At 39.7% G+C, this 25,194-nt stretch overlaps 1 protein-coding gene across 1 annotated transcript in view; it reads left to right on the forward strand.

The window, feature by feature from the left end:
• DNAH14 (dynein axonemal heavy chain 14) overlaps positions 1-25,194 on the forward strand; it is a 746,387-nt gene that overhangs the window by 59,759 nt on the left and 661,434 nt on the right. Inside the window, 3 exon segments of the mRNA XM_053712788.1 lie at positions 2,628-2,766; positions 10,586-10,717; positions 15,357-15,601. Coding sequence (XP_053568763.1) covers positions 2,628-2,766; positions 10,586-10,717; positions 15,357-15,601 — 516 coding nt within the window.

The raw sequence follows: 25,194 nt of genomic DNA on the forward strand, positions 1-25,194 counted from the left end.
GCCACCAATCAGCAGCTATCTCCAAGCTTCTGAGCCTATCAATATATGCTTTTCAACAAAGGATGCCAAGAGAATAAAGCAAATTTGATAATAGAAGTCAATTGGAAAGTTGTTTAAAATTGTGTGTTCTATCCAAATCATGAAATAATTTTTTTGGGCTTCATGTCCCTTTAACCCCTTAATGACCGGACCATTTTTCAGTTTTCTTACCCTTAATGACAATGGCTATTTTTACATTTCTGCAGTGTTTGTGTTTAGCTGTAATTTTCCTCTTACTCATTTACTGTACCCACACATATTATATACCGTTTTTCTCGCCATTAAATGGACTTTCTAAAGATACCATTTTTTTCATCACATCTTATAATTTAATATAAAAAATATATAAAATATGAGGAAAAAATGGAAAAAAACACACTTTTTCTAACTTTGACCTCCAAAATCTGTTACACATCTACAACCACCAAAAAACACCCATGCTAAATAGTTTCTAAATTTTGTCCTGAGTTTAGAAATACCCAATGGTTACATGTTGTTTGCTTTTTTTGCAAGTTATAGGGCAATAAGTACAAGTAGAACTTTGCTATTTCCAAACCACTTTTTTTCAAAATTAGCGCTAGTTACATTGGAACACTGATATCTGTCCGGAATCCCTGAATATCCCTTGACATGTATATATTTTTTTTTAGAAGACAACCCAAAGTATTGATTTATGCCCATTTTGGTATATTTCATGCCACCATTTCACTGCCAAATGCGAGCAAATAAAAAAAATTGTTCACTTTTTCACAAATGTTGTCACAAACTTTAGGTTTCTCACTGAAATTATTTACAAACAGTTTGTGCAATTATGGCACAAATGGTTGTAAATGCTTCTCTGGGATCCCCTTTGTTCAGAAATAGCAGACATATATGGCTTTGGCGTTGCTTTTTGGTAATTAGAAGGCCGCTAAATGCAGCTGCGCACCACACGTGTATTATGCCCAGCAGTGAAGGGGTTAATTAGGGAGCTTGTAGGGAGCTTGTAGTGTTAATTTTAGCTTTAGTGTAGTGTAGTAGACAACCCAAAGTATTGATCTAGGCCCATTTTGGTATATTTCATGCCACCATTTCACCGCCAAATGCGAGCAAATAAAAAAAAAAGTGACATTTTTCACAATTTTAGGTTTCTCACTTAAATTATTTACAAACAGCTTGTGCAATTATGGCACAAATGGTTGTAAATGCTTCTCTGGGATCTCCTTTGTTCATAAATAGCAGACATATATGGCTTTGGCGTTGCTTTTTGGCAATTAGGAGGCCGCTAAATGCTGCTGCGCACCACACTTGTATTAAGCCCAGCAGTGAAGGGGTTAATTAGGTAGCTTGTAGAGAGCTTGCAGGGTTAATTTTAGCTTTAGTGTAGAGATTAGCCTCCCACCTGACACATCCCACCCCCTGATCCCTCCCAGACAGCTCTCTTCCCTCCCCCACCCCACAAATGTCCCCGCCATCTTAAGTACTGGCAGAAAGTCTGCCAGTACTAAAATAAAAGGTGTTTTTTTTTTGTTTTTGTTTTTTTTAATTATTCAGCTGTGATGGACCCCTGCCTTAACCCCCAACCTCCCTGATCCCCCCCCAAACACCTCTCTAACCCTCCCCACCTACCTAATTGCCACCATCTTGGGTACTGGCAGCTGTCTGCCAGTACCCAGTTTTCCCCAAAAAGTAAAGTGTTTTTGCATGTTTTATTTTTATTTTTTCTGTAGTGTAGCTGCCCCAACACCCCCCCCCCACCCCCCCCCCCACCAGATCCAGATCCTGATCCTTTGATCCTTTATTTAAAAAATTCTGCCCCCCTCCCTCTTACCAAAGTTCATTGGTGGCAGTGGCAGTGATTGCTGCGCGCGCACACACACGCACGCGCACGCGTGCACGCAGCCCCCCGCACGCTCCCGGCATCCGGCGTGCACAATGCACTTAAAGGAACCGGATGCCGGGTAGCGATGGGCCGCCCACCCTCCTCCCTGTAAGCTCCCACCCACCAACGAACGGCCGCATCGCTACCGGTGCAGAGAGGGCCACAGAGTGGCTCTCTCTGCATCGGATGCTTTCTAAAGGGTATTGCAGGATGCCTCAATATCGAGGCATCACTGCAATACCCTGAGAGCTGCTGGAAGCGATTGCGATCGCTTCCAGCACTCTCTAAGACAACTGACGTACCAGGTACGTCCATTGTCACTAACTGCAAGTTTTTGCAGGACGTACCTGGTACGTCAGTTGTCATTAAGGGGTTAAACACATACAGTGAAGACCAGAACAGCAATGCCTTACTGGAACCTATGAGTGAACCGGTGTGTAGCCACCAATCACCAGCTAGCTCCCAACAATGCAATGCTTCTCCTGAGCCTGCCTAGTTATGCTTTTTATCAAAGGATACCAGGAGAACACATTTGATAATAGAAATAAATTGAAAAATCTCTCATTACTTTTTCTATCATTTAGGATTATACACTCTAATGATGCTTATCCATTTTATTTGCTCTTGATTAGCTCATTTAGAGCATTACATTATTGTTAATATATCACTACATTAAATAGATGTTAGGTAGTTAATGTTGTGAATGATATTTTCTTTGATTTTCCAGAGCAGTTATGCTCCAACGACTTGCTTTTGCTGATGAACTATTTCAAGGATGTCTGCTTTTTGTACGATCTCAGTGTGAAGACGCTTTGAACAGCCAGCATGGTAATGGAAGTGAAGATCTGGCTATTGTATTTGTTAAGGTAAGATTAAGTGCAACCTGGGTTATGGTGAGTTCAAAATATGAGACAAAATGTCCTGTTATGATGGTATTCATTTTACATATCCAGACAAGTCAGGAGACACGTTTCCCCCATCGGTGCCAGGTTCGTTTCTTGGTGATTCTTTGTGAAACTGTTGAGGTTACCCCTGCTGTAGTAGAAAAAACTGGGCAGGAGGTTTCTGGGGGGATACGTCATTACATATAGCTTATGAAAAGCTCAAGGTTGTTTGATGTTATATAGAAGCACTTGGTTTTATTGCTTCACTTCTACTCTACATGTTCCCATTTACAACACACAGTGGTAGGTTTTCTAATAGCTGTTCTGTATCTTAAAATAAACTTATATGATTCAGATAGGGCATGTAATTTAAAAAAAAAACTTTTTAATTGACTTTTATCACCAATTTTGCTTAGTTCTCTTGGTATTCTTAGTTTAAAACTAAACCTAGCTAATATCTTAGACCTTGAAGGCCGCCTCTTATATGAATGCATTTTGACAGATTTTCACCACTAGAGGGTGTTAGTTCATGTGTGTCATATAGATAACACTGTGCTCACGCACGTGGAGTTTCCTAGGAGTCAGCACTGATTGGCTAAAATGCAAGTCTATTCTAAAGAACTGAAATAAGGGGGCAGTTTGCAGAGGCTTAGATACAAGGTAATTAAAGAGGTAAACAGTGCATTAATATAACTGTGTTTGTTATGCTAAACTGGGGAATGGGTAATAAAGGGATTATCTATCTTTTAAAACAATAAAAATTCACCATTTCCTATGTTATTCTAGGAAGCAAACTAAGAATGTAGTAATGATGGTGCTGTGGTAAAATGTGAAAAGTGGGCTCCACATAATAAAACTTAACTTTTTCACAGATTCACAGAGGAAAAAGTAAAATCCAAGTGAAACTCATGTTACAAAGAAACAGCGTATGCGTTTTGGACATATCCGTATTCATAGCCAGTACTCACTCCCGTGGAGTTGTTCAGTACACAGCACTAATTGGCTTAAATGCAAGTCAATATAGATAATAAATAAATATCCCTAAAATAAAGAGGCTTAGATAAAAGGTAATCACAAACACCAAGATTACGAGTTTTGCGCTAAACAGGGTGCGAATATAATGCCCAAAAATGTGTGTTATTGCACTCTCCATAGCGCTGCCATTACGAGTTACTGAAAAACCTCCTTGTACTGTGCGTTATGGTGCGTTAAGCTCCATACCACACAAAAGCCAAGGGCTGAGTTTTCGTGCTCGTGCACGCTTTTCCCCCATAGACATCAATGGGGAGAGAGTGTTAGAATTCTTCAAATTCAAATAAGCCAATAGGATGAGAGCTACTGAAATCCTATTGGCTGATTTGAACAGCCAATAGGATTTAAGAAGCTTTCATCCTATTGGCTGATTTGAATTTGAAGAATCAAATCAGCCAATAGGAATGCAAGGTAGGCCATTTTGAAATGGGTACCTTGCATTCAACTTCAGTGTACGGCGGTGATCGTATGAAGAGTACGCTCCGCGCAGGATGTCATCGCCCTCCAGGATAGCTCTGCTCTGCACTGCTGGGAGGAAGATAGAAGGCGTCCCCGAGATGGATGAAAGTGTCGCCGCCTGGATGAAGATGGATGTCCGGACTTCAGGAACCTTGAGTAGATTTTATGGGGTCAGTGTTGTTTTTTTTTTTTTAAAAAATGTGGGTGTTTTTTATTTTTTAGCTTAGGGATGGGCGGCAACCAGGTGAGGAGTACAGACAAGTGTGTCTTGCCTACAGTCAAGCATGGTGGTGGAAGTGTCATGGTCTGGGCCTGAATGAGTGCTGCCGGCACTGGAGAGTTATAGTTCATTGAGGGAACCATGAATGCCAATATGTACTGTGACATACTGAAGCAGAGCATGATCCCCTTCCCTTTGGAGACTGGCCGCAGGGCAGTATGCCAACATGATAAGGACCCCAAACACACTTCCAAGATGACCACTGCCTTGCTAAAGAAGCTGAGGGTAAAGGTTATGGACTGGCCAAGCATGTCTCCAGACCTAAACCCTATTGAGCATCTGTGGAGCATCATCAAACGGAAGGTGGGGGAGCGCTCCGTGATGTTGTCATGGAGGAGTGGAAGAGGACTCTAGTGGCAACCTGTGAAGCTCTGGTGAACTCCATGCCCAAGAGGGTTAAAGTAGTGCTTGAAAATAATGGTGGCCACACAAAATATTGACACTTTGGGCCCAATTTGGACATTTCCACTTAGGGGTATACTCACTTTTGTTGCCAACGGTTTAGACATTAATGGCTGTGTGTTGAGTTATTTTGAGGGGACAGCAAATTTACACTGTTATACAGGCTGTACACTCACTACTTTATATTGCAGCAAAGTGTCATTTCTTCAGTGTTGTCACATGAAAAGATATAATACAATATTTACAAAAATTTGAGGGGTGTACTCACTTTTGTGAGATACTGTATATATGTATGTGTGTGTGTGTGTATATATATATATATATATATATATATATATATATATATATATATATATATATATATATTAGACACACTCTGCAATCCCACATCTCCAGACCAACAAAGGAAAAAAAAAGTTTTAAAATTATCCAAAAATTCTTTATTTAGAAAATAACTTCAAAAATCTATAACGTAAAAACATGGGGCGTGATCCGATATACGGCGTAGGTTTTGGCGCAAGCGAAGAAAGCTAACTAAGAAAGCCTAAGAAAGCTAACTAAAATTTTAAATCTCCCGTAACTGTCTAACACGCCTCCCAAAAATAAGCCCGACACATATACCCCTATATCCGCAATCCCCCTTCTCACTTCTAATAATAAATGTATTAACCCCTAGACCGACAACCCCCCACAACGCAATAAGCCTAATTATTAACCCCTAAACCGCCATAGCCCACACCACAATAAACCTATCCTAGTAGTATTAACCCCTAAACCGCCATAGCCCACACCGCAATAAACCTATCCTAGTAGTATTAACCCCTAAACCGCCATAGCCCACACCACAATAAACCTATCCTAGTATTAACCCCTAAACCGGCGTAGCCCACATAGCCTATTAAATCTATTAACCCCTAATCTGCCACCGCTAACGTCGCCGCCACTATAATAAAGTTATTAACCCCTAAACCTAAGTCTAGTCCTTACACCCCCTAACTTAATTATTATTTAAATAAATCTAAATAATATTACTATTATTAACTAAAGTATTCCTATTTAAAACTATAGAATACGAGGTCAATTCTATTGGCTGATCCAATCAGCCAATCGGATTGAACTTCAGCCAATCGGAATTCGAGGGACGCCATCTTGGATGACGTCATTTAAAGGAACCGTCATTCGTCGTTAGTCCGTCGTGCTGGAAGGATGCTCCGCGCCAGATGTCTTCAAGATGGAGTCGCTCCTTGTCGGATGGAAGAAGATAGAAGATGCCGCTTGGATGAAGCCTTCTGCCGGTCTGGATGTCCTCTTCTGCCCGGATAGGATGAAGACTTCTGCCGGTCTGGATGTCCTCTTCTGCCTTATCGGATGAAGACTTCTGCCCGGATCGGATGACCACTTGTGCCCGGCTGGGTGAAGACGGCTCAAGGTAGGGTGATCTTCAATGGGGTAGTGTTAGTTTTTTTTTAAGGGGGGATTGGGTGGGTTTTAGAGTAGGGGTGTGTGGGTGGTGGGTTGTAATGTTGGGGGGGTATTGTAATTTTCTTTTACAGGTAAAAGAGCTGATTACTTTGGGGCAATGCCCCACAAAAGGCCCATTTAAGGGCTATTTGTAATTTAGTATAGGGTAGGGCATTTTATTATTTTGGGGCTTTTTTATTTTATTAGGGGGCTTAGATTAGGTGTAATTAGTTTAAACTTCTTGTAATTTTTCTTTATTTTCTGTAATTTTTTATTTTTATTTTTTATACTTTATTTTAGTTAATTGTATTTAATTTTAGCTAATTGTAGTTAATTAATTTAATTAATTGAATGATAGTGTAGTGTTAGGTGTATTTGATTTATTTTACAGGTAATTTTGTAATTATTTTAACTAGGTAGCTATTAAATAGTTATTAACTATTTAATAGCTATTGTACCTTGTTAAAATAAATAGAAAGTTGCCTGTAAAATAAAAATAAATCCTAAAATAGCTACAATGTAATTATTAATTATATTGTAGCTATCTTAGGGTTTATTTCATAGGTAAGTATTTAGTTTTAAATAGGAATACTTTAGTTAATAATAGTAATATTATTTAGATTTATTTAAATAATAATTAAGTTAGGGGGGTGTTAGGGTTAGACTTAGGTTTAGGGGTTAATAACTTTATTATAGTGACGTTGGCGGCGGCAGATTAGGGGTTAATAGATTTAATAGGCTATGTGGGCTATGGTGGTTTAGGGGTTAATAATAGAATAGGTTTATTGCGGTGTGGGCTATGGCGGTTTAGGGGTTAATACACTTTATTAGTTATTGCGGTGGGGGATTGCGGTTGACAGGTAGATAGACATTGCGCATGTGTTAGGTGTTGTTGTTTTTTTTGCAGGCATTTTAGGGAGTTACCTTGCTCCCATACTCAGCGCAAGGCCTGCTACGGCTGAATTTTATGGCGAGGTGAAAATGGAGTAAGATTTCTCCATTTTCACCACATAAGGCCTTGTGCTGTATATTGGATACCGGCTTACGACGCGGTCCCATGTTAGCCTATGGGAGTAAAAATTGCGAGCGATGGGTGAAATATACGTGCTGCATTTAGATGCGGCGCTGTATATAGGATAGCAAAAACGCGCAGACGAGTGTGTCCCGAAACGTCACGCTCAATAAAGATTTGATGAAAAGACCACTTAGTGCCTTCCTTCATCCTGTATATTTACCTGCTGGCACCCTGGCACTAAGGATTTTGAAAGTGAGAGTGCTCTCTATCAACATATATATATATATATATATATATATATATATATATATATATATATACTGTATATATCTATACCTATATATAATCATGTATATACACTCACCGGCCACTTTATTAGGTACACCTGTTCAGTTGTTTGGTAACACAAATTGCTAATCAGCCAATCACATGGCAGCAACTCAATGCATTTAGGCATCTAGACGTGGTGAAGACGACTTGCTGAAGTTCAAACCGAGCATCAGAATGGGGAAGAACAGGCATTTAAGTGACTTTGAATGTGGCATGGTTGTTGGTGCAAGACGGACTGGTCTGAGTGTTTCAAAAACTGCTGATCTACTGGGATTTTCACACACAACCATCTCTAGGGTTTATAGAGAATAGTCAGAAGAAGAGAAAATATCTAGTGAGCTGCAGTTGCAAGGACGAAAATGCCTTGTTGATGTCAGAGGTCAGAGGAGAATGGGCAGACTGGTTTGAGATGATAGAAAGGTAACAGTAACTCAAATAAACACTTTTTTTATAACCAAGTTATGCAGAATACCATCTCTGAACACACAACATGTCGAACTTTGAAGCAGTTGGGCTACAGCAGCAGAAGACCACACCGGGTGCCACTCCTGTCAGCTAAGAACAGGAAACTGAGGCTACAATTCACACAGGCTCACCAGGTACTAGCAAGGTGTACCTAATAAAGTGGCCAGTGAGTGTATATTGTACCAAAATACCATCAGATATATGTAGAAATATGTATTTATTAATAATTAGAACATATTCTTCTATGTGAAGAACATTGGAATGTGAAATATTAATATTTTTATATTATCATGTCGGGTTAGCGATTGTGTTTGCGAGGTAGTCAGTCTTTTTTTGCCCATTGACTTCTATGGGGGAAAACGTCATTGCACATGGATTTTTACGCTAGTGCACAAGTGAAAACTTTTTACTTTAAACTTGTAATACGAGCGCTACCCGGCACGCACAAAAGCTGACTTCTAGCGGAGTTAACGCTCATGTTGGAGATTTGAATACCGCTCCACTTGTAATCTGGCCCTTTGTTAGCATTAACTTTGATTTAAAAAAAACTTATGAATTTATAGGGAATTAATGTAGAACAACTCAAAATGTTTGGAACCAGATGAAAGATGCTAGTAGCCAAGGACACCAGGCTCCAGTGATTTGTCAAGCCTTGCCCTAAGCAATCAACTTTTTCACTTAATAGCAAATTGCGACCTCACCTTGAATTGGGATGTGTTTGACAGTGTAGCCAATCAGAGGCGGTTTAAACCCTTTTTTACCTTTTTCTATCTTCTGACTTGCAGCTGCCCCCTCTACTCAGTATCTTTTTTTCTGCTTTGACAGTGGGCAATACAGTTTATAAGAAGCCGTACTATTTAAATCTATAGCTGTACCCCTGCTATAGGGATGAAATGTTTAGATAGTGAAAGTAATTCCCTGCTAAGTGCACATGTGCAGTTTAGAGATCTAAGCACTGCGCCTCTATAGCAAAGATGCCGGTGTGTGCAGCTACAAATAGCGGTACTGTCTGTCTTGTCAAAGTAGCAAAGAATACTAAGAGGAGGGAGGCTGTCTGCAAGTAAGAAGAAATAAGTATGGAGGTAAGAAAAGGAATTTAAATGGCCTTTTCAGTTGTAATATTAAAGTCTATCCTATGTTCACATTACATGTAGGGGCATATTTAACAATGTGCGAGCGGACATGATACGTAATAGCGTATCATGTCCGCTGCACATCGATAAATGCCGTCATAATTATTTACATTAAAAGAGTTCCATTAATTTCCCTACTACTGAAGTTAAACTGACAGGCCTGTAGTTGTCAGAGTCTTCCCTACTGCCCTTTTAATGGAGAGGTACTACATTAGCTATTGTCCAATCATCTGGAACAACTCCTGTCAATAATGATTGATTAAATAGATCAGCTATCACGGCAGCTGACACCGATTGAAGTTCCTTTAAGCTCCTTGAATAAATATTATCTGGACCTATAGACCTTTTTTAACTTTTACTTTTGATGCCAAAAAAATGTCACCCTCTGTAAAAAGATTAGCACTAAACCCATTTCCATTTTTAGTAGCATCCCTTAATGTAGTTGTTCTATCTTCATAATCTTTTGTAAAGACATAACAGAGTTAATCATTGAGAGAGTCTACAATTTGCTTAGCTCTTATACCACTTTACTGTCAACTGTTTTTAGGTTTTACTATTTCTCCTTTTGCTGATATAATTAAAGGTTTTATTCCCATTTTACATTGACTGTGCTATCTTCTCTTCTGCATGAGCTTTAGCTTTCCTAATTCATATGGCATTCCAATGTATCTAACTAATCATAGGTAATGAATTGTGTCATAGGAGTAATATCACGAATACCAGAATTTTAATTACTGTGAATGCATTCTTTCTTTTCTATTGCTTCTATATAATATTTTTAGTTCTGATCTTTAATATAGATTTTAAAGGGATAGTCTAGTTAAAATTAAACTTTCATGATTCAGATAGAGCATGCAATTGTAAGCAACTTTCTAATTTACTCCTATTATCAATTTTTCTTCGTTCTCTCTGTATCTTTATTTGAAAAGCAAGAATGTAAGCATAGGAGCCGGCCCATTTTTGGTTCAGCACCTGGGTAGTGCTTTCTGATTAGTGTCTAGATGTAGCCACCAATCAGCAAGCTCTACCCTGCGTGCTGAACCAAAAATGGGCCGGATCCTAAGATCATATTCCAGTTTTTTCAAATAAAGATACCAAGAGAATGAAGAAAAATTGATAATAGGAGTAAATTAGAAAGTTGCTTAAAAATGCCATGCTCTTTCTGAATAATAAAAGGTTAATTTTTACTAGATTATCCCTTTAACTAGCCTTCTCTGTTTACAGCTTGATGACTCTCGGACCTACTCTCTGGATGAGTTTTACAGTATCCAGTCTCGGCAGTGTGACCTTGCCCTTGCAAAGATTGTGACACTCAGAGAAAAAACACTTTGTATGGTTATTGAAACGTTTCAAAAGGTAAGTGTGGAAAAATATTTATTGTGTTAGTTCAATGACCCAGTATTTGTATAATTTAATATTGCCATTCAGATAAGTTTTCCCTGAATGACACCCCTACTGCTCATTATATTTTACGATACAAAATGCGCTCCACTTGTTATTTAGTCCTTAATTATTAAGTTAATTTCCATTCACCTAAATTACAAGTTTTTCGCTAAACAAGGTGCGTAACTAATGCAATAAAATGAGCGGTACCGCACTTTTCATATCGCTGCCATTAAGAGTTACTGAAAAGCCTCCTTGTGCTGTGCGGTATGGTGCGTTAAGCTCCATACCGCACAAAAGCCAAGGGCTGAGTTTACGTGCTCGTGCACGCTTTCCCCCATAGACATCAATGGGGAGAGAGTGTTAGAAAAAAACTAACACCTGCGAACGTGGAATGGCAAAATAAAAAACGGAAGTCTAAAAAAACCTAAGCTACCCATTGCCCTAAAAGGGGCATTTGTATGGGCATTGCTCTTAAAAGGGCATTCAGCTCTTTTACTGCCCTTAAAAGGGCATTCAACTCTTTTACAAGCCCAAGAGTTTTCATTTATTTATTTTAAGATATTTATATTGTAACTTTTATTTTAAAGTTAGGGGGTGTTAGGTTTAGGGGTTAATAGTTTAATTTAGTGTTTTGTGATGTGGGGGGCCGGCGGTTTAGGGGTTAATAGGTTTAGTTTATTAGTTAGGGCTGGTGGTTTAGGGGTTAATAGGTTTATTTAGTGTCAGCAATGTGGGGGGCGGCGGATTAGGGGTTAATAATTTTATTTAGCGATGGCAATGTCGGGGAGCGGTGGATTAGGGGTTACTAGATTTATTCAGTGTTGACGATGTGGGTGGGTGGCGGATTAGGGGTTAATAGGTTTATTTAATAGTCGCGATGTGGGTGAGCGGCAGATTAGGGGTTAATAGGTTTAATATAGTGTTTGCGATGCAGGAGGGATGCGGTTTAGGGTTTAATAGGTAGTTTATGGGTGTTAGTGTACTTTAGTTATGAGTTTTGTGAAAAAAATTTGTTTTGCAAAATCCATAACTACTGGTCTCAGATGGTGGAATGGCTCGTGTCAGTATAGGCTGTAACGCAAGCATTTTAGCCGGACCGCACAACCTGTAATACGGCGCTATGGAAAATTCCGCATTTAAATGTCATTTTTTTGAGTGCAGAATGGATGTTGCGTTACAGGCTTAAATGCTTGCGGTATAACTATACCGCTGCGACTCGTAATATGCGTTACCAGCCATTTCAGCGCAATGGCCAATTTTTCAGCGGTAATAGCCGTACCGCACGATAACGCAAAACTCGTAATCTAGGCCTAAGTTAGAAAATCACAGCACACAAGCTTATATAAATCAAATCACCATGTTAAAACATACAGCTAGACCACTCATGTTGCACTTGTTAATATATATTATAAGAGTCATGTAAGCGGGAATTCTATTAGTGAGACACAATATAATATTACAAAGCAAATATTTCAAAAGTTACAATGCTAAGTATATATACAGTATATATATATATATATATATATATATATATATATATACAGTGTATGTGTATATATATATATATATATATATATATATATATATATATATATATACAATAGTCTGTATCAAGTGCACTCACTATTCCAATTGACAGCCACAGGGGTGCTGCGTATTAAAGTATACAAACAGTGTCTCCATCCATCCAAGAATAGGCGCTGTACTCCCTGGATTTTCAAAGTTAACGTCACTTTATTCAATCAATATTAAAACGATAACATCCTCAAACGTTTTGGTACCAATCAGGTACCTTTTTCAGTGGGACACCACAGTGTGTAGAGCGATATGTTTGTAACACATTCGCCGCCTCTATTTAAATCAAACGTGCCTAACACTTCCGGCTGGTTGTAATTATGTTTATCTAAAGAAAATAGATAAACATAATTACATATAAAGGGTTTGTAGCCCTAGAGAACAACACTTTTTGCTTTCTTACAAAAAGCATGTAAATATAATCATCTAAAAGTAAATGTTGTTATAGTGATAACCATTAAGGTGTTAAATAAAAGGTGTATAGATGACACTTTATTTTTATCACAACTTGGTAATGTGTTATATAAATATTATAAATTATAAACATAATAAATAATAAAATTAATAATTTTTCATGTGTTATTTCAACATGTATTTCTTTCAACCCACATATTGCATTTTATATTCTTTGTGTGTGATAAGGTAAATTATGGCTTTATATTGTATGTTTTATGCCAAAATGTATTTGTGTGTATTTGTAGTGTGTATTGACAAGACTGGTATCACAAGTGATTTACAATATTTACTCTATTGAGTAAATTAATTTCTTGTAAAGCATTTTTAATGTTTGATCTTCTTGAAATTAAAAAAAAAAAAGATATGCAATATATAGTTGATGAACTGAATGTAGTTTAGTGTTTTTGTACGGAGCCCCAGAGGTGTCGCACAAGATTTTTTTTTTATAAATCGTGCGCACATTTTACTAAATCATGCGCACATTTTGCTAAACCGTGAGCTTGATTTAGCTAAATTGTGCGCATCAGAGTAGGTGTTTTTGCATTGTCTTTTTATTATGCACTTGTTAATTATGTAATTCTACTGCATCGTTCATGAACTGGACATCACTATGGGCTCAATATATTAAGCCCTTCTCCTCTCTATGACTGCAGGTTCTCACAAGATACCTGCAGTCACGATTTCTCAAGCAGCTGCCATGAGACTGCTGCTTCCCTAGCCTCTTCTCCTTGTCCAACCAGGGAGATTGACAGCTCCTGCCCGTGCGTGATTGGCTGTGTGTGGGTAGGTAGCGGGATTGCAGGCGAGCGCAAAATAGTGCTCGTGTTCAATGTTAAATTCTGGCAGCAGATTGCTGCCCACCAGAGGAGAGCTGGGCGGACAGGGGTGAATATGTACGCCCCTGTCCGCCCCTTGATTGATAAACCGAGCCCTATGTGTCAGTGAGTTTCAGAACAAACTTGTAACTGTGCACCTCAGCTTCAGTCACATGGATTTCTAAAAATCCCATGTTAGCATTATGTTATGTGACAAACAGTACATTTAGCATAAAGAATATTTATCCTTTCACAATACAATGCTAAATAATGTGTGATTAACTTGAATCTAAGGCTTTGCGCCAATCACCCTTATCTCAGAGGTGTGTGCATACTTGAATTTAGCCAATCAGTGATCACTCACAATTCAACGAGAGTCAGCTCAGTGTTATCTATATGGTACATATTAACTAGCTTTTATCTTGCTGTAAAAAAACTTATAAAATGCTATGGATTTTAGGTCTTATAAAGTATATTAATATAACAATGTTGGTTGTGCAATGCTGGGGAATGGGTAGTAAAGGTGATATCTATCTTTTTACACAATAAAACATTTGAAGTAGACTGTCCCTTTAAACTTTACACTGTACTCAGACATATATCTCAATGTAAACAACACATTTTGCAGCTATAGTGCTTTGGGATCTAATCCCTATATTTTGGTTATGCCTTGCAATGTACAGCATTGTGTGTACAATAACACAGGCTTCCATGATTCTATTGTGCACAGAGCATTATTAAAATGTGTACAGTTCTCACTGCCATTTTTTTCTTTAGGTAGTGGAATCAAATTAGATGTTTTCATAGTATTAATAAAAAATGAATTGCCAACATTACCCTGCTTAAAAAAGAGAGAAAAATGTGACAATATTTTATAGAGAAATGACAGAAAAATATGTATTTGAAATTGTACAATTCATCATTTTTTACAGGGAGCACAACTATTTTGTTTTGAGAAACCTGTTTTTAACCTGAATAATTACCAATTTCTCTTCAATATATACTTAAAATATAATATAATTTATGTACACCTATTTCACCTCCAATCATTTGAATATAATTGCATTGTATTGAGAAAGGATAAATATGCTTTATGCTAAATGTACTGTTTGTCACATAACATAATGCTAACATTGGGCTTTTAGAAATCCATGTGATTGAAGCTAAAGTGCAGTTACTTACCAGTCTGTCTGTACTGAGTCTCCAGTCTGACACACTGACCAAACTAAAACTGAAAGTGTAGCAGGTGAGCAGGCTGATCTATAAGAGAGGATTCATGCTTAAAGTGTAATAGCATAATTATAAATCGTGCTCACGATTTAGCAAAATGTGCTCACGATTTAGCAAAATGTGTTCACGATTTAGCAAAATGTGCGCAATATTTAGCAAAATGTGCGCAATATTTAGCAAAATGTGCGCACGATTTAGCAAAATGTGCGCACGATTTAGCAAAATGTGTTCACGATTTAGCAAAATGTGCTCACGATTTAGCAAAATATGCGCAATATTTAGCAAAATGTGCGCACGATTTAGGAATATGTGCTCACAATTTAGCAAAATGTACTTGTGCTAACTATTTAGCAAAATGTGCTCACGATTTAGCAAAATGTGCGCGCGATTTTGCAAAAAGGTGCGCACGAATTAGCAAAATGTGCATACGATTTAGCAAAATGTGCGCACGATTTATACAAAAAATCTTGTGTGACACATCTGGGGCTCCGTATTTTTTATAAATGTTGTTTTTTTTTGTTTGTTTTTATTAGGTGGCAGAATTGGAGGGTATAGCTGATCTTTTCCTGCCTGACAGTGACATTAAACCAAAATATACAGTGTTATCCAACTGGCGAAATTTACTAGATAGGTTTAGTCGCTTTGTAAATCTTGTGGACTGCATTTTCCAAGAGGTGCTTCGGTATCTGGTGGGAAAATCTGCTCAGATGCTCTTCCATTTCATAGAAATCGCCAGCACTGTGACTTCGACAGAGGAGAAAAAGAACTTGGAGTTAAGGTTATTACTTTCAAACTAATATTTTATTTTATAAAACAGTAACATGAGACCATTTTAGAAATATTTGGCCATTCACGTGCAGTGTAGTGTATTTCTAAACTGGTCTTTAAAATTAAAGCACATTTTAGCAAATGGAGATTAAAAATATTACTAAACTATAATACATGTATGGCTCATTTCTTTAAAATAGCAAATTATATCTGTCTATATCTACTATCTACTTATCTAGCTGTCTATCTACCTTTCTGTCCATCTGTGCATATATTATAAATGTATGGCATTCCAACCATAAAATAAATTATACTTATTGCTTCATTATAGGCATGAAGGTGGTTCAGATTATAATTTTCAATACAGTTCATGATTAACATATCTGAGATATTTATAGTTGAGATACAATCTTGTTTTTATGTGAGCCCATATGTTCTATGAGGTTTTAGTGGTCTAGTGAGCACTTTTGTAACCATTTGTTTAAAACCAAGCAGAATTTGTGGGATACTTTGAAAGCACAGTTAAAAAATATCCCATAAAAATTATTAATAATTTACCTGTTTTCATGCACATGTACCTTTGCTGTGCTACCTTATAAAGCATATTTTTTTCATTTTCAAATGTTGACTTTAAATTACAGTGCTCAGTTTGGCAAAATATATGTTTATCGATTTGGCAGTCTCATAATTAAAGAGCCATATGAAATGCTTTGCATAGGTTTTAACATTGTTTTCAAATTCAAGGTAAATCTTGTCTTTCAGAGGGCACTTTTGCCATGGGTTTTTTTTTAACATTTTTTTGGGATTTACCATAACCACTGCAAAAAAACATGAGAAAAAAATGCATTATTTTGTATGTTTTCTTGCTTACCCAATGCAAGTCTCTTGTTTCAATTATAATGCACATAAAATCTGGGTGGATTCATTAATTAGCCACACTTCTAATTAATTGTAATTACATAGAAACACAAAAAACAGGAGTATGAAGGTTTTGCATGACATACACAAGAGCAATAGCAGATTCTTATATATGAAAAGTAAAGGTAGAAAGATGTTAAATAAAATAGAAAATGTAAAAAAAAACAGGTTTTCTAATGGATTTGAGTGGCCTCAAATTTGAAACCAGGAAACCTGGCACTTTGAGCTAAAATACTTTACAGGTACCACTAACCATATTGTTATAGCATTTTCTTTTAACATGACCTGTGGACAAGGGATTGAGTTTTGTTTTTATTATTTAATAAATGTATCTCTTTTAAAAAAAAAAAAGGAAATTCATAAGCAAAATAATATAATGTCAGAGTTTTTTGTTTCTATTCATATGTTCAAAAGCTAGGGAATTCCAAACATAACCACCATACTCCTGGAGACGTTCACTCATCAGCATTGATATTACACATTACTTGCTATATGACATAATTATGAAGTATGCATAATTTAGAATAACTCTCCTTTTCTTTGGCTGATTTTAGACAACTCCCAAAATAATGTTCTCCTAAAAAATGCTGCTAGAAATGTATTGATTTAAAATATCTGCATTTATAACCAAGCAAAAGACAGTGGCCTACCTAATGTATTTAATGTATGGTGGGCAGTGGTTCCAAAAGACACCTAAAGTTAGCATACATAACACACATAATACCCCTCACATGAAACAAGGGATAAGCCATCTGTCTAAATGTGCCATTTACAGTGTGCTGGACTTTAAAAGGGACCATAGATAGCACCCCAAAATAAGCACTACAATGGATCAAATCTCTTTTAAAATGGAAGAGCCTACTCTTTCAAAGAAGGTGGTCACATACCCAGGTGGTATTAATGCATGGCATATGGATTACCTGTTTGCTGTTGGCACCTGATTAAACCATTAGATTTTTATAGTTTATGGATTCCTTCACTGCCTGTCTACATGACTTCCTAAAGCAGATAGAACGCTCTTGCGCATGTGCATCCCTCAATCTGGCACCCAGCGTGAACCACTGTTTAGTGTGCTGGGTTGAGGGATACAAGTGGGCATGTGTGTCCTGTCTGCTTTGGGAAGTTGTGCAGATATGGGGCTCCATGTACGAAGCAGAGTAAGCTGCTCTGGAGACCTTGCTGGTTTGCACATGCGAGCCTGCTTCCCGCAATGTAAGAAGCAGCGGTCATTAGACCGCTGCGTCTTACACTCTTCACCACCTCTGAGGTTGTGAAGAGAAATCACACGGAGCTTGCTCGCTTTCAGGGTTTGACTGTCCCTTCTCTTACGCAAGTGAAGGCGCGGGCATTAATGTTGCATATGGGCCAGCGGACAAACGGATATGCTGCCCGTACGCATGCTTATAATACATGGGGTCCATGGAGTCAAAGAATGTGCTCACTGTAGAAAAAACTGCCACAGCTTGGAGGGGCAGCCAGTGGAGCCTTACCAGTAGGGATTTAAAAGGTATATTTTTTCAGATGGCAGCTACACTATATGACCAAATATGAACACCTTTATGAGCTGCAACTCTTCTGGGAAAGCTTTTTGCAAGATAGTAGAGTGTCTGTGGTAATTTGTGCCCATTTAGCCAAATGGGCATCTGTGAGGTCAGGCACTGATGTTGGATGAGAAGGTCTAGCTTGCAATCAGCATTCCAATTCATCCCAAAGATGTTCAAATGGGTTGAAGTCAGGGCTCTGTGCAGACTTCTTAAGTTCCTCTATATCCTACTGGAATAGGAAAGGGCATTTGCCACAAAGTTGGAAGCACTCAATTGTCTTAAATGTTTTTCTATCCTATAGCATTAACATGACCCTTTACTGAAGATAAGGGGCATAGCCCACACCCTGAAAAGCAGCCCCAGATCTTCCTCCCTCCTCCACCAAACTTTACAGTAGGCACTATGCATTCCTGTAGGTAGTGTTCTTCTGATATCCCCCACACCTACATTCTTCAGTCAAACTGCCAGAAAGCTATGCGTGATTCATCACTCAGGAGAGCACGTTTCCACTGCTCCAGTCTTGCCATTGCGCATGTTGATGTGAAACTTATATACAGCTGCTCACTCAATAGAAATCATAGATGCTTCCATTTCACATTTCATAATAGCACTTACATTTTACCGGGGCAGATGTCGTAGGGCAGAAATTTCAGAAACAGACTTGTTCAAAGGTGGCATCCTATAACAGTGCCATGTTTAAAGTCATTGAGACACATTGTAGTGCCAGTGCATATCTATGGAGGTTTCATGGCTATGTTTTGGATTTTATGCACCTGTTAGCAATGGGTGTGGCTGAAACACCTGAACTCAATAATTAGTAGGAGTGTCCCCATACTTTTGGCCATATAGTAATTCTGTAAATCACACACTATGTATAAATAGCCAACACATTTAAATGTCTACTGTCTTTTTAAACAGATTGGCCCCAATTTATCAAGGTATGTCGAACCAGATCCGACAGTGCGGATCAGGTCCGACAGACCTCGCTGAATACGCCGAGCAATATGCTCGCCGTATTCAGCATTGCACCAGCAGCTCACAAGAGCTGCTGGTGCAACGCAGCCCCCTGCAAACTCGTGGGCCAATAGGCTGCCAGCAGGGGGGTGTCAATCAACCCGATCGTACTCGATCGGGTTGAATTGCAGCGATGTCTGTCCGCCTGCTCAGAGCAGGCGGACAGGTTATGGAGCAGCAGTCTTTGTGACCGCTGCTTCATAACTGCTGTTTCTGGCGAGCCTGCAGGCTCGCCAGAAACACGGGGCATCAAGCTCCATACGGAGCTTGATAAATATGCCCCTTTGCATTTACATGAAAAACAGAATTTATGCTTACCTGATAAATTACTTTCTCCAACGGTGTGTCCGGTCCACGGCGTCATCCTTACTTGTGGGAATATCTCTTCCCCAACAGGAAATGGCAAAGAGTCCCAGCAAAGCTGTCCATATAGTCCCTCCTAGGCTCCGCCCACCCCAGTCATTCGACCGACGGACAGGAGGAAAAAACAGGAGAAACTATAGGGTGCCGTGGTGACTGTAGTTAGAGAAAATAATTCATCAAACCTGATTAAAAAACCAGGGCGGGCCGTGGACCGGACACACCGTTGGAGAAAGTAATTTATCAGGTAAGCATAAATTCTGTTTTCTCCAACATTGGTGTGTCCGGTTCACGGCGTCATCCTTACTTGTGGGAACCAATACCAAAGCTTTAGGACACGGATGAAGGGAGGGAGCAAATCAGGTTACCTAAACGGAAGGCACCACAGCTTGCAAAACCTTTCTCCCAAAAATAGCCTCCGAAGAAGCAAAAGTATCAAATTTGTAAAATTTGGCAAAAGTGTGCAGTGAAGACCAAGTCGCTGCCTTACATATCTGATCAACAGAAGCCTCGTTCTTGAAGGCCCATGTGGAAGCCACAGCCCTAGTGGAGTGAGCTGTGATTCTTTCAGGAGGCTGTCTTCCGGCAGTCTCGTAAGCCAATCGGATGATGCTTTTAAGCCAAAAGGAAAGAGAGGTAGAAGTCGCTTTTTGACCTCTCCTTTTACCAGAATAGACGACAAACAGAGAAGGTGTTTGTCTGAACTCTTTTGTAGCTTCTAAATAGAATTTTAGAGCACGGACTACATCTAAATTGTGTAACAAACGTTCCTTCTTTGAAACTGGATTCGGACACAAAGAAGGTACAACTATCTCCTGGTTAATATTTTTGTTAGAAACAACCTTTGGAAGAAAACCAGGCTTAGTACGGAAAACCACCTTATCTGCATGGAACACCAGATAGGGCGGAGAACACTGCAGAGCAGATAACTCAGAAACTCTTCTAGCAGAAGAAATAGCAACCAAAAACAAAACTTTCCAAGATAACAACTTAATATCTATGGAATGTAGAGGTTCAAACGGAACCCCTTGAAGAACTGAAAGAACTAGATTTAAACTCCAGGGAGGAGTCAAAGGTCTGTAAACAGGCTTGATCCTAACCAGAGCCTGAACAAATGCTTGAACATCTGGCACCGCTGCCAGTCGTTTGTGTAATAAGACAGATAAAGCAGAAATCTGTCCCTTTAGAGAACTCGCTGATAATCCTTTATCCAAACCTTCTTGTAGAAAGGAAAGGATCTTAGGAATTTTGATCTTATTCCATAAGAATCCCTTGGATTCACACCAGCAGATATATCTTTTCCATATTTTATGGTAAATTTTTCTAGTTACCGGTTTTCTGGCTTGAACTAGAGTATCTATCACAGAATCTGAAAACCCACGCTTTGATAGAATCAAGCGTTCAATTTCCAAGCCGTCAGCTGGAGGGAGACCAGATTTGGATGTTCGAATGGACCCTGTACAAGAAGCTCCTGTCTCAAAGGTAGCTTCCATGGTGGAACCGATGACATATTCACCAGGTCTGCATACCAAGTCCTGCGTGGCCACGCAGGAGCTATCAAGATCACCGAAGCCCTCTCCTGCTTGATCCTGGCTACCAGCCTGGGGATGAGAGGAAACGGTGGAAACACATAGGCTAGGTTGAAGGTCCAAGGCGCTACTAGTGCATCCACTAGAGTCGCCTTGGGATCCCTGGATCTGGACCCGTAGCAAGAAACCTTGAAGTTCTGACGAGACGCCATCAGATCCATGTCTGGAATGCCCCATAATTAAGTCAACTGGGCAAAGATCTCCGGGTGGAGTTCCCACTCCCCCGGATGGAATGTCTGACGACTCAGATAATCCGCCTCCCAGTTTTCCACACCTGGGATGTGGATCGCAGATAGGTGGCAGGAGTGATCCTCCGCCCATTGTATTATTTTGGTCACTTCTTTCATCGCCAGGGAACTCCTTGTTCCCCCCTGATGATTGATATAAGCAACAGTCGTCATGTTGTCTGATTGGAATCTTATGAATCTGGCCTTTGCTAGTTGAGGCCAAGCCCTGAGAGCATTGAATATCGCTCTCAGTTCCAGAATGTTTATCGGGAGAAGAGACTCTTCCCGAGACCATAGTCCCTGAGCTTTCAGGGATTCCCAGACCGCGCCCCAGCCCACTAGACTGGCGTCGGTCGTGACGATGACCCACTCTGGTCTGCGGAAGCTCATTCCCTGGGATAAGTGGTCCAGGGTTAGCCACCAACGGAGTGAGTCTCTGGTCTTCTGATCTACTTGAATCACTGGAGACAAGTCTGTATAGTCCCCATTCCACTGTTTCAGCATGCACAGTTGTAATGGTCTTAGATGAATTCGCGCAAAAGGAACTATGTCCATTGCTGCAACCATCAACCCTACTACTTCCATGCACTGAGCTACGGAAGGACGAGGAATAGAATGAAGAACTTGACAAGCGTTTAGAAGTTTTGACTTTCTGACTTCCGTCAGGAAAATCCTCATTTCTAAAGAATCTATTATTGTTCCCAAGAAAGGGACTCTTGTCGACGGAGACAGGGAACTTTTTTCTATGTTCACCTTCCATCCGTGAGATCTGAGAAAGGCCAGAACGATGTCTGTGTGAGCCTTTGCCTTTGAAAGAGACGACGCTTGAATTAGAATGTCGTCCAAGTATGGTACTACTGCAATGCCCCTTGGTCTTAGAACCGCTAGAAGGGACCCGAGTACCTTTGTGAAAATCCTTGGAGCAGTGGCTAACCCGAATGGGAGGGCCACAAACTGGTAATGTTTGTCCAGAAAGGCGAACCTTAGGAACTGATGATGTTCTTTGTGGATAGGAATATGTAGCTACGCCTCCTTTAGAGCCACGGTAGTCATAAATTGACCTTCCTGGATTGTAGGTAGAATCGTTCGAATGGTTTCCATTTTGAACGATGGTACTCTGAGAAATTTGTTTAGGATCTTTAAATCCAGAATTGGTCTGAATGTTCCCTCTTTTTTGGGAACTACGAACAGATTTGAGTAAAATCCCATTCCTTGTTCCGCCATTGGAACTGGGTGTATCACTCCCATCCTTAACAGGTCTTCTACACAATGTAAGAATGCCTGTCTCTTTATTTGGTTTGAGGATAAGTGAGACATGTGGAACCTTCCCCTTGGGGGTAGTTCCTTGAATTCCAGAAGATAACCCTGAGAAACTATTTCTAGCGTCCAGGGATCCTGAACATCTCTTGCCCAAGCCTGAGCAAAGAGAGAGAGTCTGCCCCCTACTAGATCCGGTCCCGGATCGGGGGCTAATCCTTCATGCTGTTTTGTTAGCAGCAGCAGGCTTCTTGGCCTGCTTACCCTTGTTCCAGCCTTGCATCGGTTTCCAGGCTGGTTTGGTTTGTGAAGCATTACCCTCTTGTTTAGAGGATGCAGAGTTAGAGGCCGGTCTGTTCCTGAAATTGCGAAAGGAACGAAAATTAGACTTATTCTTGGCTTTGAAAGGCCTATCTTGTGGGAGGGCGTGGCCCTTTCCCCCAGTGATGTCAGAAATAATCTCCTTCAATTCTGGCCCAAAGAGAGTTTTACCCTTGAAGGGGATATTAAGCAATTTTGTCTTGGAAGATACATCCGCTGACCAAGACTTTAGCCAAAGCGCTCTGCGCGCCACAATTGCAAACCCTGAATTTTTCGCCGCTAATCTAGCTAATTGCAAAGCGGCATCTAAAATAAAAGAATTAGCCAACTTGAGTGCGTGAACTCTGTCCATAACCTCCTCATACGGAGTCTCTCTACAGAGCGACTTTTCTAGTTCCTCGAATCAGAACCACGCTGCCGTAGTGACAGGAACAATGCACGAAATGGGTTGCAGGAGGTAACCTTGCTGTACAAAAATCTTTTTAAGCAAACCCTCCAATTTTTTATCCATAGGATCTTTGAAAGCACAATTATCCTCGATAGGGATAGTAGTGCGCTTGTTTAGAGTAGAAACTGCCCCCTCGACCTTAGGAACTGTCTGCCATAAGTCCTTTCTGGGGTCGGCCATAGGAAATAATTTCTTAAATATAGGAGGGGGGACAAAAGGTATGCCGGGCTTCTCCCACTCCTTATTCACTATGTCCGCCACCCGCTTGGGTATAGGGAAAGCGTCGGGGTGCACCGGAACCATCTTGCATAATTTTTCTGGAATGACCAGGTTGTCACAATCATCCAGAGTAGATAACACCTCCTTAAGCAGTGCGCGGAGATGCTCTAATTTAAATTTAAATGTCACAACATCAGGTTCAGCCTGTTGAGAAATTCTACCTTTTTGAATCTGAAATTTCCCCATCTGACAAAACCTCCCTCATGGCCCCTTCAGATTGGTGTGAGGGTATGACAGAGCAATTATCATCAGCGCCCTCCTGCTCTTCAGTGTTTAAAACAGAGCAATCGCGCTTTCTCTGATATGCAGGCATTTTGTATAAAATATTTGCTATGGAGTTATCCATTACAGCCGTCAATTGTTGCATAGTAATAAGCATTGGCGCGCTAGAAGTACTAGGGGCCTCCTGCGTGGGCAAAACTGGTATAGACACAGAAGGAGATGATGTAGAACTATGTCTACTCCCTTCATCTGATGAATCATCTTGGGCAATTTTACTATCTGTGGCAGTACTGTCCTTACTTTGTTTGGACGCTATGGCACAATTATCACACAATTTTGAAGGGGGAGACACATTGGCTTTCATACATATAGAACATAGCTTATCTGAAGGTACAGACATGTTAAACAGGCTTAAACTTGTCAATAAAGTACAAAAACCGTTTTAAAACAAAACGTTACTGTCTCTTTAAATTTTAAACAGTGCACACTTTATTACTGAATATGTGAAAAAGTATGAAGGAATTGTTCAAAAATTACCAAATTTTCACCAATTTTCAGAGTTTTAACCCTTAAAATAAAGAAACCGGAGCCGGTTACAGTTTTAACCCCTCTACAGTCCCAGCTACAGCCTTTGCTGCGACTTTACCAAACCCAGGGGGGAATACGATACCAAAAGAAGCCTTCTAGGAAGTTTTCCAACTACTTTCAGATCCTCACACATGCATCTGCATGTCTTGTACTCAAAAGTAACTGCGCAGTAATGGCGCGAAAATGAGGCTCAGCCTACAACTGGGAAGGCCCTTCCTGACAGGAAAGATATCTAACACAGTGCCTGACGTTAAAAAACGTTCCCCAAGCTTATAAGTGTGAATTACAAGCATAAACATGTATAAAATGCCCAAATAAAGTAATCGATTTTACCCATAAAAGTGTCTACCAGTTTTATAGCCCATATTAAGCCCTTTATTCTGTTTGAGACTAAGAAAATGGCTTACCGGTCCCCATGAGGGGAAATGACAGCCTTCCAGCATTACACAGTCTTGTTAGAAATATGGCTAGTCATACCTTAAGCAGAAAAGTCTGCTAACTGTTTCCCCCAACTGAAGTTACTTCATCTCAACAGTCCTATGTGGAAACAGCAAACGATTTTAGTTACTGTCTGCTAAAATCATCTTCCTCTCACAAACAGAACTCTTCATCTTTTTCTGTTTCAGAGTAAATAGTACATACCAGCACTATTTTAAAATAACAAACTCTTGATAGTAGAATAAAAAACTACAACTAAAACACCACATACTCTTAACCATCTCCGTGGAGATGTTGCCTGTGCAACGGCAAAGAGAATGACTGGGGTGGGCGGAGCCTAGGAGGGACTATATGGACAGCTTTGCTGGGACTCTTTGCCATTTCCTGTTGGGGAAGAG

The sequence above is a fragment of the Bombina bombina genome, chromosome 4 (genome assembly GCF_027579735.1).
Source record: "Bombina bombina isolate aBomBom1 chromosome 4, aBomBom1.pri, whole genome shotgun sequence".
NCBI classification, from domain to species: domain Eukaryota; kingdom Metazoa; phylum Chordata; class Amphibia; order Anura; family Bombinatoridae; genus Bombina; species Bombina bombina.